The sequence below is a fragment of the Psammomys obesus genome, unplaced genomic scaffold (assembly GCF_907164565.1).
Source record: "Psammomys obesus unplaced genomic scaffold, mPsaObe1.curated_primary_1811, whole genome shotgun sequence".
Taxonomy (NCBI): Eukaryota; Metazoa; Chordata; class Mammalia; order Rodentia; family Muridae; genus Psammomys; species Psammomys obesus.
This window is the reverse complement of record NW_026585895.1, coordinates 8,168,411-8,185,828: the sequence shown is the minus strand read 5'-3', so window position 1 is coordinate 8,185,828 and position 17,418 is coordinate 8,168,411. Positions and strand designations below refer to the sequence as shown.

Below are 17,418 nucleotides of genomic sequence, written 5' to 3'. Positions count from 1 at the left end.
CCCCCCTCCCCCCTTCCCCTCCCTCTCCCCCCCTCCCCTCCTTCCTTCCTTCCTTCTTTTCCCTTTTCTTTTTATGAGCATTGGTGTTTTGCCTGCATGTATGTCTCTGTGAGGGTGTCAGGTCCCCTGGAACTGAAGTTATAGACGGCTCTGAGCAGCCATGTGGGCTGGGAATTGAACCCAGTTCCTCTGGAAGAGCAGCCAGTGCTCTTAACTGCTGAGCCATCCCCTCAGCCCCAGGTAAAAAGCATTTTAGCAGCTGAACTCTACAGAACAATGGAAGCTAAGTCATTTGGTGGCAGCTGTTTATTTTGATGACAGAAAGGTTTCTAAGCTATATTTTATCCACATTTCTTTAGAAAATGAGTTATAAAAAGGCTAAAACATAGTATTTATTTTTGATCTTTCAAGGTTGTATAGTGACACTGAGCCATCATAAAGCAGAAACTGAGATGCAGTTACATAGTAGAGATTTGCCTATTTAGATTGGAATGTTTGTTTGTTTGTTTGTTTGTTTGTTTGTTTTGGAGCCAGTGCTTTTAACTGCTGAGCCATCTCTCCAGCCCCTAGACTGATTTTTAAAAACAATTTTGTTTTGTTTTGGTGACAGCCTCATGTAGCATGGGTTGGTTTCAAACTGGCTACGTAGTCCAACAGGCCTGCTCCTGAGCCTCCTGCCCTTACCTCAGTGCTGGGAGCAAGGTGCGAGCCGCCATCCCTGGTCTGTGCGGTGCTGGGGTTCAAACTCAGGCTTCGTCCACACTAGATAAACACCCTGCAAACGAAGCTGCATATTAGCCCTGAAAGATGTCTTTTCTAGCCTCCGTTTCACCGTCTTGACCTTCTGTTTCTGCTGTCAGTAGATCTGAACATCTCAACTTTTTGGCGTTCCCTTCAGCCTGCTTTTTTTTTTGGGGGGGGGCAGTTAAAGGTTGACATTAGATAGATGTACTTGTGAAGCCCATAACTTAATTCCCAGATTAGCAAGCCGCCTCTGCCTGCGGCTTCTCTGGACCCTCTTCTGGCTTTGTACTTTCCTTAGAGCATGGCCTCCAAGTTGCTGAGTTCCTTTGCCTGCACACTCCCTCTGAATGGTAACATGCTGCCGGCCTAAGCGACCAAGCATAGGAAAGCTCCTCATCCGTTTAAAGAGATGCCTTTTTATTTGGCAGGGGTAGGGACAGGGTCTCTGTGTCGCTCTGTCTGTCTCAGTATGTAGACCAGGCTGATCGACATGGTGGCTCCAGCTCACAGAGATCCCCCTGCCTTTGGCGGCAGAGTGCTGAGAGTAACAGTCTCATGCCACCATGCTTGGCCTTGAAGAGAAGCCAGTTAAAGTCCCAGTTAAGAAAGGCTCTTCTCGTGGTTTAACCTGTAGCTTAACCGTTTTATCACCTCATGGTTTAACCTGTAGCTTAACTGTTTTTATCACTGTGTAGGAGCAGCTGCTCCATCAGAGAACCAGCATCTTCCCTTCACCGACTTCCTCAGCGACGCTGCAGAACCTACTCGGACACAGACTCTTGTACTGACGTTCCCCCTGAAGACCCAGACAGTGAGTTCCACAGCTCTGGCCCTCTCTCTGGCCACCTCAGCCGAACTGGTGCAGCTCCTTGTAGTTTCTGGGACTGAAGCACACTGTCATTAGATGTCACTGGAACACTGTGCTTTGCTCTTAGGTGAATTCCTCAGAGGGAAGTGAACCCGCACAGTCCCGCAGCCGCTCATGCACTCTCTTCCCAGTGGCATTGTTCCTCCGTTCAGTGTGTTAGGAGTTGTTGGAGATCGGGGATAGATACTTTCTCTTAAAGACCTACCTATTGAATATGTCTTTATTCCCACTACGTTTCTGTTTCAAAGTGTTATAGAAAAATCATTAATTGTAGGTAGAGTTAAACGGGGAAGTAAAGGTCTAAATCCACAGAGAAATTAGGTACCTTACGTGATTTGTCTGCCTCACGATGGCTAAAGAAAGTATTTAGTGTGGTTGTTGTAGGCAGCACACACCCATGTACTTTCCTCCCTTGTTTCAGGGAAGTCTAGTGATTTCCTTTAAGATCTCTACTTGTCTCTAGGGAGCAGTTTTCAGTGTGTCAGGATGTACCTTGTTTGATTACAAGGACCACGGTTTCCAGGGAAGACAAATGTCACCTTAGGCTTACATCTCCGTGACTAGACTCTTACTGGTTAGAGCCCTTATGTCCCATGAAACACGTGGGAGAGGTCCCAAGTAAGGGACACATTGTTCTTCAAGAGTTCACTGGACGTCTGGCCTGTGGATCTGATTTCTGTATGGAAATGACACATACACGGTGGCTAGGCTCTCCAGACCGCCGGGTCTTACTGTGGTGAGCCATGGTGGTGCCTCTGTTTCTGAGTAGGTGTCAGAACAGTAGGCTTTCTTCACTTACCTAGCACCTTGAGCAGGCTCGGCTGGAGGGAGGCCTAGTATGGGCTCCCGGATACGTTTTGAAGAACTTTGTCCTCTTTTCATGTGTTTGTGTGTGAAGCGTGTGCGGATTTGCATATGGCCCAGGCTGGCAGTCTTCTCTCACTGTTTACTTTGTTCTCTTTGGGAGTAAGGGAGTGTGTTTTAAGACAGGGTTTCCCTGTCTTACTCTGTACTCACTCTGTAGACCAGACGGCTTCCAGCTCCTGGATTTTCCTGCCTCTGCCTCCCTGCTGAGCATAAAGGCTCAGCTTTCACGTTCTTTTTGAGGCAGGGTCTGTAATCAAGCTCAGAGCTGGATATGGCTAGGCCCAGTAGCCAGCTTATGAAGCAAGCACTTTACCTGCCGGCCATCTCCTTAGCCAGTTGTGTTTCCTGTATAACTCTGGCTGGCTTGTAACCCGTTATGCTAGCCTAGAACTTTTGGCAGTCCTGCTTCTACCTTCCCAATGTTGGAATTACAGGCATGCATTACCATACCTGGCTCATTTTTAGATATGTAGAAGGCAAAAACATTCACTAACTTAGTTGTTAGTTTCAAACAAGTCGCGTGTACATATCACACAGATTCACGTTTCTGTTTCCTTCAAGCTTCTGCATTGGCGAGGTGAGAAGTGTCATCCTTCAGGTTCTTTCTGTTTATGTTAAACTTAACAGTTTATTTGACAAAGCAGAGGATTAGTGTATCTATGTGTTACTCTTATGCATATTGTAATTATTAGTTGACAGTTATTTTGAAGACAGTATCTCTTTTTAAATTTATTTTTTTAATTTATTCACTTGTATCCCAGCTGTAGCCCTTTCCCTCCTCCCTTCTCAATCCCACTCTTCCTCCCTCTTCTCCTCCCATGTCCCTTCCCCTAGTCCACTGTTAGGGGAGGTTCTCCTCCCCTTTCCTCTGACCCTAGCCTGTCAGGTCTCATCAGGACTGGCTGCATTGTCTTCCTCTGTGGCTTGGCAAAGCTTCCCCCTTCTCCCCCAAGACAATATATTAGAGCCCAGGTTGGTCTTGAACTCTGCATTGGAGGCTGACTGAATTCCTGATCCTTGTGCCTCTGCCTGACTGATGGGATCACAGTCAAGTACCACCATGCCTGATTTATGGGCCTTGAACCCATGGCGTCCTCAGTGTAGTCTGCCCCTGAGCTTCCACCCTGGTCCAGCCAAAAGTTGTTATATGAGAATATTCTTCTTGTGAGATGTTTTTGGTTTTGAAATTTGCTTTTAAAAATAAAAGTAAAACAAATCAAATGCGGTGGCTCTTTCGGAGGCCGAGTCAGAATTACTGTGAGTTTGAGGTCAGGTGGAGGTGTATCCTGAGTTCTAGGCCACCCTGGGCTACAGACTCAAACCTTGTCCCAAAGAACAAAACCTAGGTAAGTAAGTAAATCTAAATAAAACAAATGGGGGAGGGAAGCCTTGGCAAATTCCGACAAGGCAAGGGAAGTGCAGCCACTGTGAAATGGGTCCCCACCGCCCTGCCTTTGGCCGAGTTCCCCTGAGCGTCGCTGGCAGCCGTGAGCCTTGTGGAAAGGGGGAAAGTCCGACAAAAGTCGTCTTAGCTTTGCTCAGGGGGCTCAGTTCTGTTGGTAAATGTGTGGTCCTGGAAAAATCACAGATGGTTTTTGAGTCTTTGTTCATAGGCAGGTACTAACAGCGTAAGACCATCAGGCTGAAAAGCAGAGTGAGGTTAAATTCATCGCAGCAGGGTGAGAGCACGCAGAGTGCCAGCCTTGCTTCTGGCAATGTGCGAAGCAGTCCCTGCCTCTGGTAGTTTCGGAACTTACCTTAGCACCACTGAGGTGTCTCCTTGTGACTGCCAGGGATAGAAAAGTGAGTTTTTCTATCAAACCAAAGGGTATCAGGAAACTGGTGGCATTTTGTTTCTCTGAACAGGCCTGAGGTGTTCTCTCACAGAGGCCCGGAGTCAGCATTTCGTAGATGTTGAACCTGTCCATCACTTTCCACAGGACCTCTTCACTGTTCAGGAAACTCACTTAATGGGGATTTGGCATCAGCAACCATTCCTGAAGAAAGCAGACTTATGGCAAAGACGCAATCTGAAACTGAAGAACCTCTTCCACCCTTCTCCTGAGGAGGCGGACGTGCCCAGCTTCCTCTGAGTGTTGCTATGCAAAAGCTGCTGTAACCACACTTGTTCTGGGGTAGCTTCCCCTCTCCTTAGGATCTCTCTGCACTTTATAGAATATTGTAAACAAACAGCCCACATACTTTTGAAGTGTATTTTATCTTTCTATAGTTTACTTGCAAGAGTATTTTCCTAATAACTTCACAGTATGAATGTGCATCTTTTTTTTTTTTTTTTTAAACAAATGATGGTGTAACATTTTGACATCCATAAGGACAAATGTAGATATTTTTCTAAAAAACTGTGAGGGACTGACAGCTTGGTCAGTGTGTATTGTAGTATATGAACATGAAATCTCGCCACGTTTGTTTGACAGAAATGTGATAGATGTACCTTGTGCCATGGACCAAAAGGTCACTTCACCCCACCTTGAACTTAATTACCTTAGCAGCTTGATGGTGATTGTATCATATTTCTTTTAGCAAAAAGGAAACACCTAATACTCTAAAGGTCTTTAGCCCAAATACCGTGACATACTGAGCATCTAAAAAAAAATCAGATTCTGCTGTCCTTCCGTATGTGAAGTTGACACTACTGATTTGTCGATACCAAACATCAGGTTACAGTATTTAATTTTTATTTATTCTTTTCTTACTTCATCAGAAGATGGTTATGTGCTAACTCGTATGACCTCCCCAGTTTAAGATGTATACCCATTGTTGTTATTTACATTGTTCAGGCTAAGAGAGGCAGGTGTCTCGGTGACCTTGTTAACTTGCACCAGAGAAATAAATGGCTTTCAATGGAAGAGGATTTTAGTGCTTTTTTAAAGCTGCTGTTGTAAGGTATCATTTGCAGCTCTTTGGCATATCTAGAGACATTTTTAATTTATGAATATTTATACAAAAAAGTAATTCTGTCAAGATGACTGTTCTATATATCACTTGAGAATGGCATTATTTAATTAAAGAACAATTTGCATTGTTTTGGTAGTGCCTGTCATATCTCTTCTCATGTTTGCCCTGTAATCTGTTTTTCTTTAAAATCACTTTGAGGTGATGATTTTATCCCAGAGTTTGAATGAGCAGCACTTTAACAAAAATTGGCTCCATGTTTTTAAGTTAGTCATATTTAATAAACACGTGATTTTTACATTCAAATTCATCATAAAATAATACATTGTATATCTTACATTCATTGATATTCTGTCTAGTCTTTATTAAATGACCTTAGTGTTCTTTATTGATTTTGTTTCAGTGTTCAAGCCCAAAGGTGAACATATATCAGCCCTCCGTTTAGCTTATATTTCCTCTCAGTTTAGAATGGGAGCCGAATCTTTAGGAAACGTTTGGTATTTACTTTTCCCTAAGTTTAAAATGATTAGGCACGTGTCTGTTTAGATAAACTGCTTCTAAAAGTGCTTGTTGTCTTCAATAGCAAATGGGTCATTAGAGCATTCTGTGTTCAGTGGAGTTGACCCACTCATAACTTGCATTTCAGTTTGGAAAAAATTGATGACATAGTAAGTTTTCATTCTGAATGTGTGGTCAGTCTTTGTTTCTTTTCTAAAACCATACGACTTGCAGATTGTGCTGTTCCCGATGTTTTTTGTTTTGTTTTGTTTTTTGTTGTTGTTCTTTTTTTTTTTTTTTTTTTTTTTTTGGTACTTGTTTCCCTTTACTGCAATAGGCTTATAACGAAAGTACTATAACAAGCTTCTGCATTTGTAGAAATATAGGAAACTTCATTTTCTGTTGCTTTAGCTGAACAGACAAGTTTGGGAATGATTTCTTTGTAAATGTTTTAAAAATAAAATGCAATCATTTTTAGTTTGCACTTTGCCCCCTCCGCATAGACACACTTGAAGCAGTGGCTTTGGTAGGTGCCCCTTCCCCTGAAACCATGACCTTGGAGCCCTTTGTCCTCGACACATACACATCTGTGGGATTAGTTTTTTGAGGGCGGTGTATACTTTGATTTATATGTAGATACTGAATTTCTTTTTCTCTGAAGCTCCTTTTATATTGATCGGACCAAGCCTTAGCTTCTAGGCTCAGGGTCCCTCCTGCTGTCTCTAGATCACTGGGACTGTGGGTGAACACAGCTGCCCCTGGCGACTGGCAAGGTTTTAACCTGTGAACCAGCAGCGTGGAGAACTATGGAGCTTAAGGGAATCTTACATTTGGAGGATCAGATTGTGCCTGGCTTCTTGGGGTTTTCAGGAAACAATGGGTCAAGAGCCATTCTGTGGGCACTTGTTCCTGGATTCTCTCTTGTGTCGTCTAGGACATGGGATTGTTGGGATCCTCGGAGACCCCTGACTTCTAAGCAAAACAAGTGCTTGCTTTTCATTTTTGGAGCTCCCTCTGTCTGCAGATCTTCCAAGACTAGTAGGATCTTGAGAACTGTTCTGTAAAGGAACTGAAGCTGAATTTTGTTGATGTGATTGTCTGAGCAATGAAGCACCATGATGAAAAGCAGTTTGGGAAAGAAAGGGTTTATTTAGGTCATGCCTCTGAGTCACTGTTTATTACTGAAGGAGGTCAGGACAGGAACTCAAACAGGGCAGGGGCCTGGAGGCAAGAGGAAGGGCCCTGCGTACTGGCTTGCTCCCCATGGCTTGCTTAGTCTACTTGTAGAGCTCGGGACCACAGGCCCAGGAGGCCCACCCACGATGGGCTGGGCCCTCGCCCATCAATCACCAATTAAGAAAATTAGCCCTAGCTGATCTTTTGGAGGTATTTTCATCATTGAGGTTCCCTCCTTTCAGATGACTCTAGCTTATGTCAAGTTGACATAAAACAAGCCAGGTGTTGGCCTATTTCCTCCATCTGGACAAGTCCAGAAATAGATTCTTAGTATAGAATAATGTCCACCAAACACTTACCACATAGGAAAGCTCCATTACCGTGGCAACACCCTACTTAAACATTCTGAGGACCCTCAGGAGACCATTCCTTCAAATCAGCCCTGAGGAATGGGGCAGAATATTCTGTCAGGATGTCTGAGGAGTGGAAAAACGTAGGTTTTGGTTTAGGGCCCCGTGATACAGTTTCAAGAAAAGTCTTGCCTTCACTGCTGCCCCCATCATGACCTGCTGGGTCAGGTAAGCAGTCTGTTTCCTGGCTTCTGTAGATCTCAGTAAAGTTTCAGAGTTTCTAGCCTCAGCTTTCTGAGAGGATGGCAAAATGGCTGCACTGCCAATGAGGTTTTGTTACGTTTTAATCAACTGAAGGAATTTTGCGGCTGTCCCTGTTCTAGAATTGAACTGCAAAATGGAACAAAGCGCAAGCTACTTCACCCAAAACAAGCCCTGTCTCTTACCCCCTCACAGCTCCAGGGGTTTGGCTTTGGGGGTGAGGAAGTGGTGGCAAGACTTTGTGGCTTCTGCTGATCCAGGTCTGCAGCTCACTGAGTGACTTTGGGCTTTGTGCTGGTTAGCTGTTGTCAACTTGACAAAAATCTTGAGTTACCTGTGGGAGGAAGGGTATCGGCTCAGGATCCCCAAGACCAGCTTCTCAATGCAAAGGAGATGTATTTGCCCCAGAGGTACAGAGGGCAGGGATAAGGGACAAAGATGGGACAGAGAAAGAGGGAGAAAGGAAAGGGAACAAAAGAGGGAAGCAAAGTGCAAGGGAGAGGAGGCAGGGATATTTGTCCAGAGCTGGACAAAGGACTGCCCCAGGATAGACAGACGTGGCACAGAGGAAAGGGCAGTTTATAAAGGCCCAAGGGGCTTTTTTGATTGCCAGACTTATGTACTTTGATTGCCGCACCTTGGTAGCTGGCCTCAGGAGGAGGAAGTAGCCAAATAAGGGAATAGATCTTGGTGGCTAGCTTTAGGAAAGTAATCCCAAGGTTTTTATTAAGGCCAAGGGAGTGGGAAAGAAGGGAAGGGCCTACCAGAAGCATGCTCACCACTATCTTGCTGGCCTGAGTCCCTTAAACCTGGGAAGAGGGAAGCTGAATTGGCTCCATCAGGTGGGCCTGTGGACGGCCTGAGGAGCATTTTCTTGATCATGATTGATGCTGGTGAGCCCAGCTCACTGTGGGAGGTACCACTCCTCCACAGGTGGTCCTGGGTTGTTTAAAAAAGGAAGCAGGGGAAGCCACAAGCAGCTAGTCAGTAGTTGCCTTCTTCAAGAGTCGCTGCTTCAGTTCCTGCCTCAAGATCCGGCCCTGGCCTCACTGGATGGACTGATTGGAAACTGTAAGTGAAACAAATATTTTCTTGCCCTAAGTTGGTTTTAGTCAGTGTTCTATCACAGCAGCAGGAAAGCAAACTGCAACGGAAATGTTAGCCCTGGACGCTGCATGTCTGTGTCCTTCCACTTTGAGCCTTCCTGCCTCTATATCTCCTCTGAGGAGTTCTCTGTAAGGGGGCTTGCTCACACAGACAGGGTAGTTCCGCTTCCTGTGTGCCTGCTAGCCAGATGGGCCTGTTGATGCCTTCTTCCTCCCACTTGAGTTCTAAGCAGCGAAATGGAGGTAGAGGAGGGAGAGCTGCCCTCACTGTGGACATGGATCAAGTTTCACAGCAGATTGGGCAGCTGTTGGCACCTTTCTTCATCACTTGACCAGAATATCAAAGCAGATTACGGTGTTTCTTGAGCTGGCAGCTGCCAACTAAAAGCTGACTTCAGTCATGTGCAGCAGGTTTGGGGAAGAATTCTGACCCTCCTGTTACTCTAACGCTGTTGGTACTAAGGTTCCCTTGAAAACCTTGGGGTTGTCCCCTTAAACTCAGGAATTTCTACCTAATTCCTAGCTAGAAACCTTAGTCCCTGAGGCTGCGGTGGTTCAGGGGTGCCTGACACAGGTGTGTTAACAGCCTCTCAGGACTGCATAAGGAAGAAAGGGGGTTCAGAGCACAGGTGTTTCAGGTGGTGGTCGTCACTTCCTGAATCTCGTAGGAATGTCTCTGTTAACACATATCTGGAGGAACAGAGGAAATGCTCGGTAATAGGCAAAGGCCCAAGTCCAGGCCTTCGTAATCTATAGCTATGGGATGCAGCTGCCTGGACCACCCAACGGTCAAAGTCCTGTGTACCAACCCAGCTTTCTCCTGATGCAAGGAAGCTGGACTTTGCCAATTTTCTAAAAAAAAAAAAAAAAAAATCATTTGGTCGTGATACTCCTTTATCTTCCTGGAGCACCGTCTCAGAACATTTTTACTGGGTTTGGTCGCCATGGAAACGATGGTCCAGGTCTTTTAACTGACCGTTTCTGCTTTATTATCTGCTTCCCTCCTGCCATGGGCTACCATTGTGTAACCCATGACTATTGGATAGAGGACACCCATATTTTGCAATATTCCATCAAAATGTTTCTGTGAAACTACATATGCCTGCCATTTCTAGCGTTACAGGTTGAATTTTGACTCTTCTCCTAAAAGATAGGTTGGATCCTCAACCTCTCCAGTACCTCAGGATGTGACCTTATTTGAGATACAGTGAGGTTCCGGTAGAGCCTAACCCAGCATGGCTGGTGCCCTGTAGGGGAGAGAGAAGTTGGGAGATGGACACGCATGACCTCGGGCGTGGGTTTCTCCTCTCACGGCTGTCGGGAACAACTCTGCAGTCACGTAATTTTGGGTTTCTCATCCCCTGAACTGAGTTATTTCTTCTGTGCAAGCCACTCACTGGCGCTTGTTTGCATGCCCTCGCCAACTCACCCATTTGGTGACCCCCGGGAAGGCGGCAGGGTGGCTCCCCTCTTCTATGTGGTGGCCCTCACAAGAACTTGCTCAGCTATGGTGGGTGCCGCGCTAGGCACTGCTACATGAACTTTACATGCCATAACTTGCCTAGTGCCCCCAACAATGTTGCTAGTGTCCCATCTCCCAGACGAGAACGCCGAGGGATGGGGAAGTTCGATAACCAGCTTCGATAACTCCTTCAAATTAGTGAGGAGAGCCTAGGTTTGGGTTAGCGTTCAGGCTGCCTCACGTGTCTTGGATGCAGACGTGGCGTTTCAACATATTCCCCTTGCTGTGTAACCAGGGCGTGGGCTATAAATCCCAAAGGAAAGGAAGGGCAAGGTGGTACTGGTGACAGCAAGTCGTGCGAGTTGGAATCTGGGGGTCCTGCGTTTTTCTGTCCTGCCCTCCGTTGGCCCCTGTCGAAGGGGACAGGGAGAGGGAAACAGTATGATGTGGAGATGGAGCACAGAGCAAACAGGGACCAGCTCTCAGATGACTGAAGGTGGGAGCAAGGCATTTCACTTCAGTGGGAGGCACTGCTTTTGGAGGAGCTAGGAGGAAAGAGGCCAGAGCAGGGACAGTTCCACCTGTCTCCCAGGGCGGCCCTGTTAAGTGTACTCATCAGCAGTGTCATGTGGCCAAGCTGGAGCTTCCACTGAGGGGAGCAACGCAAATCAGGCCTTGGCCTCAGTACAGTCTCCTTCCTTTGAAAGCGGTTGCTGCCCTTCCCCTCCCCTAGCACGCCGAGGGCCTGGTATGTGACAGGGTGGGTGCAGTCATAGACTGTGGCTGATAAGCAGGCCATTGCCTGCACATCAAAACCAGAGTTCTCAGGGAATCACCTTTTCCAGCCTGTTTTTGCAGTGTGCGTGCATAGTTGCCTGTGAAGGCCGGACGGAGGACAATCTTGGGAGTCATTCCTCAGGTGCTGCCACAGTGGTTTTTGGAGGCAGGATCTCTCATTGGCCCCGGGCTCCCTGACTAGGCTGGGTTGGCTGGACTGCAAGCCCCAGGAACCCTCCTGTCCTTACCTCCCCACCAATGGGATTATAAATCCATGCCACCACACTTGGCTTCCTCTCTCGCTGTCTCTGTCTCTCTCTGTCTCACTCTCCTTTTTAATGGGGAATGAGTTGAGGTCCTCATGCCTGTCCACCATCTATACTGGGGTTAAGGTGTCAGCCCCTCTTGCATTTTGAAGAAGCAGTTAGCTGGATAAGATGTGCCATTGAGCTATTGGTTCTCTCCAGGTTCCCCGGGATATATTGGGATCTCCCTCACTTGACAGTTCTTGAGTGTTGACTATTCAGCTGCTCCAGGAGGCAGAAAACCACCCTGCTCACCAGGGCCTCTCTCACCTGCTCCCACTCTTTCCCCACCTGTCCTCCCCTCCCAAGTCCCTAAGACTACAGCGGCCGATTGGCTTCAAGGGCCCACAAAGGGGCAATCCTTGCTTCTTGAAGCATCTCAGTGGCATTGTGCTCTCTCTGGGGCCGGGTTGGGGTCTTGCTGATGCTACATCCTTGTATTGCCTTTGTCCTCCACCCTGTTGCTCTTCTCTGGAATAGTAATCCAGAGACGCAGCTCATGAGAATCCCTGTCTCGATTACCTCCTGCTTAGCCCCTAGCAGGTGTTTACCAGGGAGGCGGCACACCTGTGAGCAGGGCACTAAGGTGGGCAGCTGACAAGATGGTACTCAACACTGTGCTGAAGCGAGAACTGGGGCTCTGCTTTTAGGAAGTCTGCTGTAAACCAGAAAACTTGCCAAATAAGTTAATAAGGACCCAGATCGGTCTTTTGGAGAAGAAAAATTAAAGTATGTTTTCTTCAGTGTCGGCCACTTACAGTTAATATTGGTGTGGCTTTGTGTATTTATGATTACTCTTAGCTAACTGAAGTGGACAAATACAGGCTTTTATGGCATTTTATTTTAGTCTGAAGTATTTGTCTGTTGCTTTTAACACTTATTTAACTTTATGGAAATGGTTGCTTTGCCTGAATGTATGTATGTTATAGACAGTTGTGAACCACCATGTGGATGTTGGGAATTGAACCTTGACCTTCTGGAAGAACAGCCAGTACTCCTAACCACTGAGCCATCTCTCCCATCCTGTCAGTTGTTTTTCAGAGGCTGGGAGAACTAACTACATACTTCAGATCTTTAATCCTGAGACCTGATTTGGCTCTGTAGTTGTAGTAGTAGTTAATTTAGTTGAATTGTTTTCTATGAAACTATTTTTCTTGATAGTTTCAGAAGACAAATGTTCATGGAAAAATTATTTCTGAGAACTATATCTAGGCTGTTAAAACAAAATTACTGTTTTGTTTTAAAATAGCAATTTGCTGCTTTGAGTAAGTTTTTAACATTGGCTGTTTGGAACTTGCAGTTTCTTATCATATCTATGGAAATCCTTGTACTGTGTGGAAGCTCTAATCCCTTCTTTAGAATTGCACAGAAACAACCAACCACACATTTGGAGGTGCAGATAGCTTGCTTTATTTATTTCTTTTTTAATCTCAAGGAGGCCCAACATTTATAACTACAAATTGAACTTATGCTGGCATGAAAAGGACTACATCAAATTAATAATTTGTTGTGGGCAGTGGCAGTATTGTTTTAACGGCAGCTTCATTTGTTGTTATTTTTATTATTGTTTTGCTGCGGCTCATTGCTTAGTTGCCCAGTTTCAGGTGACATTGAAATTTAGAGCTACCACACGAGGCATTAGCTGCACCTGGGGCCTCCAGGGGTTGGCACTGCTCTGGCATAGGAATACCTGTATAGCTTGGTTAAACAAGGGGATGGCCAGGAGATGGTACTTTTCCCAAGCTATCCATGCACTCTTCATGTCAGAGACAGTGGGAAGTGGGCGAACAAAGTGTTGGCCGTTACACTTTGCTCTGGTCATATTTGTCATGATAATTTAAGTGTGACATCATCAGGTTAAACGTAAGACGTTCAAGTGCTGCTTGCAGGAGGGTAGATGCAAACATCACCAACGCCTTACATCTCTGACGCAGGAGGATCGGTGCACACGAAGGATGTGCAGCGGCGCCCTTCCTCAGATGGCTCGGACGTCTTCAGTGGGGGCTCTCCCAACCCACCGAGGCATACTTAGACATCAACAGTATGTTGAGGCACAAAGATTGGTTAAGTATTGGCAGGGTATTCGTTCCCCAATCCAGAAGAAACTTTCTCCTACCAATGGTTAGTTTCAAAAGTTACAGAGGAAAATGTCATAAAGTAAATGGTACAAAACTTTAGAACCGTGAATTCGGCTGTATACAGTATGTACATGTCATTAGCAAATATTCTCAGGTCAAGTATGAAAGGATTGAAATGCACATTTTCTTTTTTGCAGCTGTGACTCATTTAGATGGATACAAAACTACTTAAAAATATTTACAGGTCAGAAAGATTAGTCCATGTGAAGGATTGGTGAGAGATTATGAATGAGCGTAGAGTGTAAGAGCGCCCCCGCACTCTTACATAGAACGGATATTAATATTCACAGTGGCAGAATCAGATCCAAATTCATTCCCTAAACTTAGGGTATAAAGTCCACCATCTTGTTTCTGTACGTCCATGATGATCAGGGTTGTCAGGTCGTCTGTGTTTTCAATGTGGAATCGTCCTTGTTGTTCTTGGTTTTGGATTCTCCTTCCACCACAGGACCATGTTATTTCTGGAGTGGGCTCCCCAGTGAAAGCACAGGCCACCGTGAGAACTTTGCCTTCATCGATGCTGATGTCAGAGGGAAGAGCTTCAATTTTAGGTGGAATTCCTTTATGGAACAGCAACGGAAACATTTTAGGATCATGGAAACCGAAATCCTATTGGCTTTCTATTGAATTTTATGCACTAAGACAGTGGTTCTCAACATCTTTGGGCCAAGTTGTATCTCCAAAAACATTTACATTACGATTCATAACAGTAGCAAAATTACAAAAAAATAGTTTTTGTGGTTGGGGGTCACCACAACGCAAGGAACTGTATTAAAGGGTCGCAGCGCCGGGAAGGTTGAGAAGCACTGCTCTAAAACTATACTGTGCTATGCGCCTTGTCTGTCTCTCCCAGGAATTTTATTGCTCACCTCTTCCGCCTGCTTTGAGCATTCTACTGGTTGAGCTTTCCAGTTGAGTCATGCTAGATTTTCCCATAAAACTGCTGGAACTCATTTCTACAAAGGACTCTTGCACGGAAGACATGCTTTGGGCAGACATGCTTGCAAACTTCACCTCAGTCATGCTGCTAGCGCTGCTGCTGCTGAAGCTGCTGAAGGACGCCTCCTGCTTGGAGGCGGACATTCGGACTGACTGAGACGAGAAGCTTCCTTGCAAGCTCGTGTCACCACTTGTCTTCAATACTACCTCTCTGGGTGGTTCTTCAACCAGAGCTGTGGAGCATAGCAGATACACAGGGGACACCAAAGACGACATCTGGTTATTTGGTGACATTGGACACTGACTGAATGGGAAAGAAAACTTACACAGAAACACAATCCAAACAATTCGCTGTTGAAGCATAAGCAAATACATACATAATACATACATACATACATAATCATACATATGACATACATATATAAATACATAAGTTGTCAAGAGCTAGCTTAGTGACTCCAAGAAATGATCCTTAAATTTCTGTTATTACATGCAGGTGCTAGAAATTGCTAGGAGAAAAATGATTAGCTGTATATATAAGATAATTATCATGAAAATAATAATCCTGGAAAGTCATACAGGGCTGTTCGTAGCTTTACTTCTGAAATTTAACTAAGTAGGATTTCCATTTAGAGAAACCGATTATAAGGACGTGTTCACACAGAATGCCCGTCTCTCCTACACATGCAGTATCGCTTGGTCTTTTGAGAACTTTCTGTGCTTAAAACACAAGCGGCCATCACCTCACCTCGAGGTCCCGAGGAAGACGGTAAAGGGATACTTACGAAGCACTGTCAGCGAGGCTGTGGCTGAACACTGGCCATGGAAATTTTTGGCCTTAACTGTGTACTTCCCGCTGTCGCTTACATTTGCATTTCGGATTTCAAGAGTGTACACGTTTCTGGAGCGACTCACACTGATATTTGAAGAAATGGAAATCTAAAAGAGTAGGAAAGGGCATTGACATCTTTAGCTAGAGACATGATACTTAAATTTTTCTTTAATTAACAGATTCATAACTTAAACTTACTGGCAGGTTGTTTTTAAACCACTCAATTTCAGGGGATGGCTCCCCGCTGATCTCGCACGAGAAGAGAACGTTTTGTCCTTCGTTAATATTTTGGGATCTGGGTTGTGAGATGAAGGCAGGGGCATCTGAGATTTCTTTGCTCAGGGTCAAGTCGTACTGACACTTGACGATTCCCTGACTGGTTTTGCCTATGCAGGTGAGGATTCCTTCATCTCTGTGGCTGGCTCTCCTGATGGTGAGGGTTTGGTCACTGCCAGATACTCCGTATCTGTATTCCTCTGAGTTAGTGAGCTCCATGCCATTCAGTACCCATTTCACATCCGTGGCCCCAGCAATGTTGGCTTTCAGAGTTACTTTCTGACCATCGGTTATGCTCATCTGGGTAGACATTGCTTTGATTTCAGCATGAGTTTTGACTTCTTCTAATGCCTGTGAGGTTTTGGTGACTTCTTCATGGACAATGGATTTTTCCAGGGAGGCTGCTGCTGATTTCTTGACCTCTTCGGCAATCAGCACTTTGGATGCTTCCTCCTTGATGGCTAGCTTTTCATGAGATTTTACCTCTGACATCTTGATTTCTTCAGAAGTTATGGCCTTTTGAGACATTTCCTCTTGGATACTTGCTTTCTTCTGAGATGTAACTTCAGCGGCCTTCTGAGTAGATATTTTCTGTGCTTCCGTGTCTTTTACTGCTAAGGAAGAAACCTTGGTAAGTAGACTTAATTGGAATGCGATCTTCCTTTCCACTTTTGTAGATTCTACTGTGTGATTTAGACTCAAAGACAAATGTCAACTTGGGTATGCTATAAAGGTAACACCAATTCTCAGTTCCAGTTGTAGAAAATTGTAACACATGACTTTTGAGATTGCTGTGATGGTTTCTTAAACTAGACTAAGCTGAAGATAAATTTTATGACCTGAGGGGAAACATCTTGAACAGGGAGGCAAAGGTTTGGGCTAGGACTTTGGAGACTCCAGGCAACTGAAAAATCATCTTGGGAACTGAGATGAACTAATTTCAACTGGGAGGAGAGTGCAGCTCATTCACCAACTCTGTTCTCCACGGAAAATGGCAAGCATAAAAGTTTGAGGGGAACTACCATTTTATGTATTCACTCAATTTATTTAATTATTTTTTTTTGAGCCAGGGCCTCACTGTAGCCCAGGCTGACTTCATATTGATTACATAACAGAGGCTGCCGCTGAATTCCTTACTCTCCTGCCGTAACCCGGGGTAGTGATTCCAGGCTGGAGCCACCGGACCTGCCTGACTTTATTCTTCAGCATTCCCGAGAACAGATGGTAAAGTCTGTGAACTCTCCCACAGTATCTCGCGAATCATGCATGCCTTTTAGGCTAGCTAATACAGAGGCATATAGTAACTGTAAACCTGTGTTTCTAGATTAGAAAACGTTGAATTTTAGAACTGCGTATGTTTGTGCTCTGAGACTGCTTTAATAGTGTTCTCTAGGAAGTGCTGGCTTAGAACGAAACTCCACCTACCTTTTATTGTTAGTTTACAGCTGGAGGACACAGAGCCAGCAGAATTTGTTATTGTGCAGGCATAAAGTCCGCCATCGGAAGCCTCAGTCTTGAGGATTTCTAAGAAAAATTCTTCTTTGTCTTTAGAGAGTTTGTATTTACTGCCTTGTGCAATAGCCTGTGGAAAGCAAGTGATTGGAGTTTTAAAACCCAGCTTATGTTTAATACAGAGCTTTCTTTAGGGGTTGTGCATAAGGAAGGGGGTAGGCATTAGGTTTTTTCTAGGAAGCAGTCAAAGGACATTTTATAACTCGTTACCTTTCCATCCTTTGTCCAGGTGACAGTTGGCTGGGGCTCTCCAGTAACTTTAACTGTAAATTTAGCAACACTGTCTGAAGAAACTGTTAGATCCTGCAGCCCAGTAACAATTACTGGCTTTGAGGAAATTGATTCAGGAGCTGTTGGTTCCTGCTTTTTGGCTTCTGCTGACTGGGCAGTTTTC

At 45.1% G+C, this 17,418-nt stretch overlaps 2 protein-coding genes across 5 annotated transcripts in view; one reads left to right on the top strand and one right to left on the bottom strand.

The window, feature by feature from the left end:
* Positions 1-6,374, top strand: part of Plekha3 (pleckstrin homology domain containing A3) — a 21,818-nt gene extending 15,444 nt beyond the window's left edge. The window contains exons 7-8 of the mRNA XM_055600597.1: positions 1,440-1,555; positions 4,420-6,374. Of these exons, the coding sequence (XP_055456572.1) occupies positions 1,440-1,555; positions 4,420-4,544 (241 nt within the window). The 3' untranslated portion in view covers positions 4,545-6,374. The remainder of the gene's footprint in view (positions 1-1,439; positions 1,556-4,419) is intronic.
* A 6,339-nt stretch (positions 6,375-12,713) lies between these two features.
* Ttn (titin) overlaps positions 12,714-17,418 on the bottom strand; it is a 258,797-nt gene continuing 254,092 nt past the window's right edge. For all 4 annotated transcript variants that reach the window (XM_055600018.1, XM_055600019.1, XM_055600020.1 and 1 more), the window contains 6 exons: positions 17,235-17,384; positions 16,938-17,094; positions 15,435-16,126; positions 15,190-15,343; positions 14,335-14,637; positions 12,714-14,025 (listed from right to left, as the gene is read on the bottom strand). In XM_055600018.1, coding sequence (XP_055455993.1) covers positions 13,727-14,025; positions 14,335-14,637; positions 15,190-15,343; positions 15,435-16,126; positions 16,938-17,094; positions 17,235-17,384 — 1,755 coding nt within the window. In that variant the 3' untranslated portion in view covers positions 12,714-13,726. The remainder of the gene's footprint in view (positions 14,026-14,334; positions 14,638-15,189; positions 15,344-15,434; positions 16,127-16,937; positions 17,095-17,234; positions 17,385-17,418) is intronic.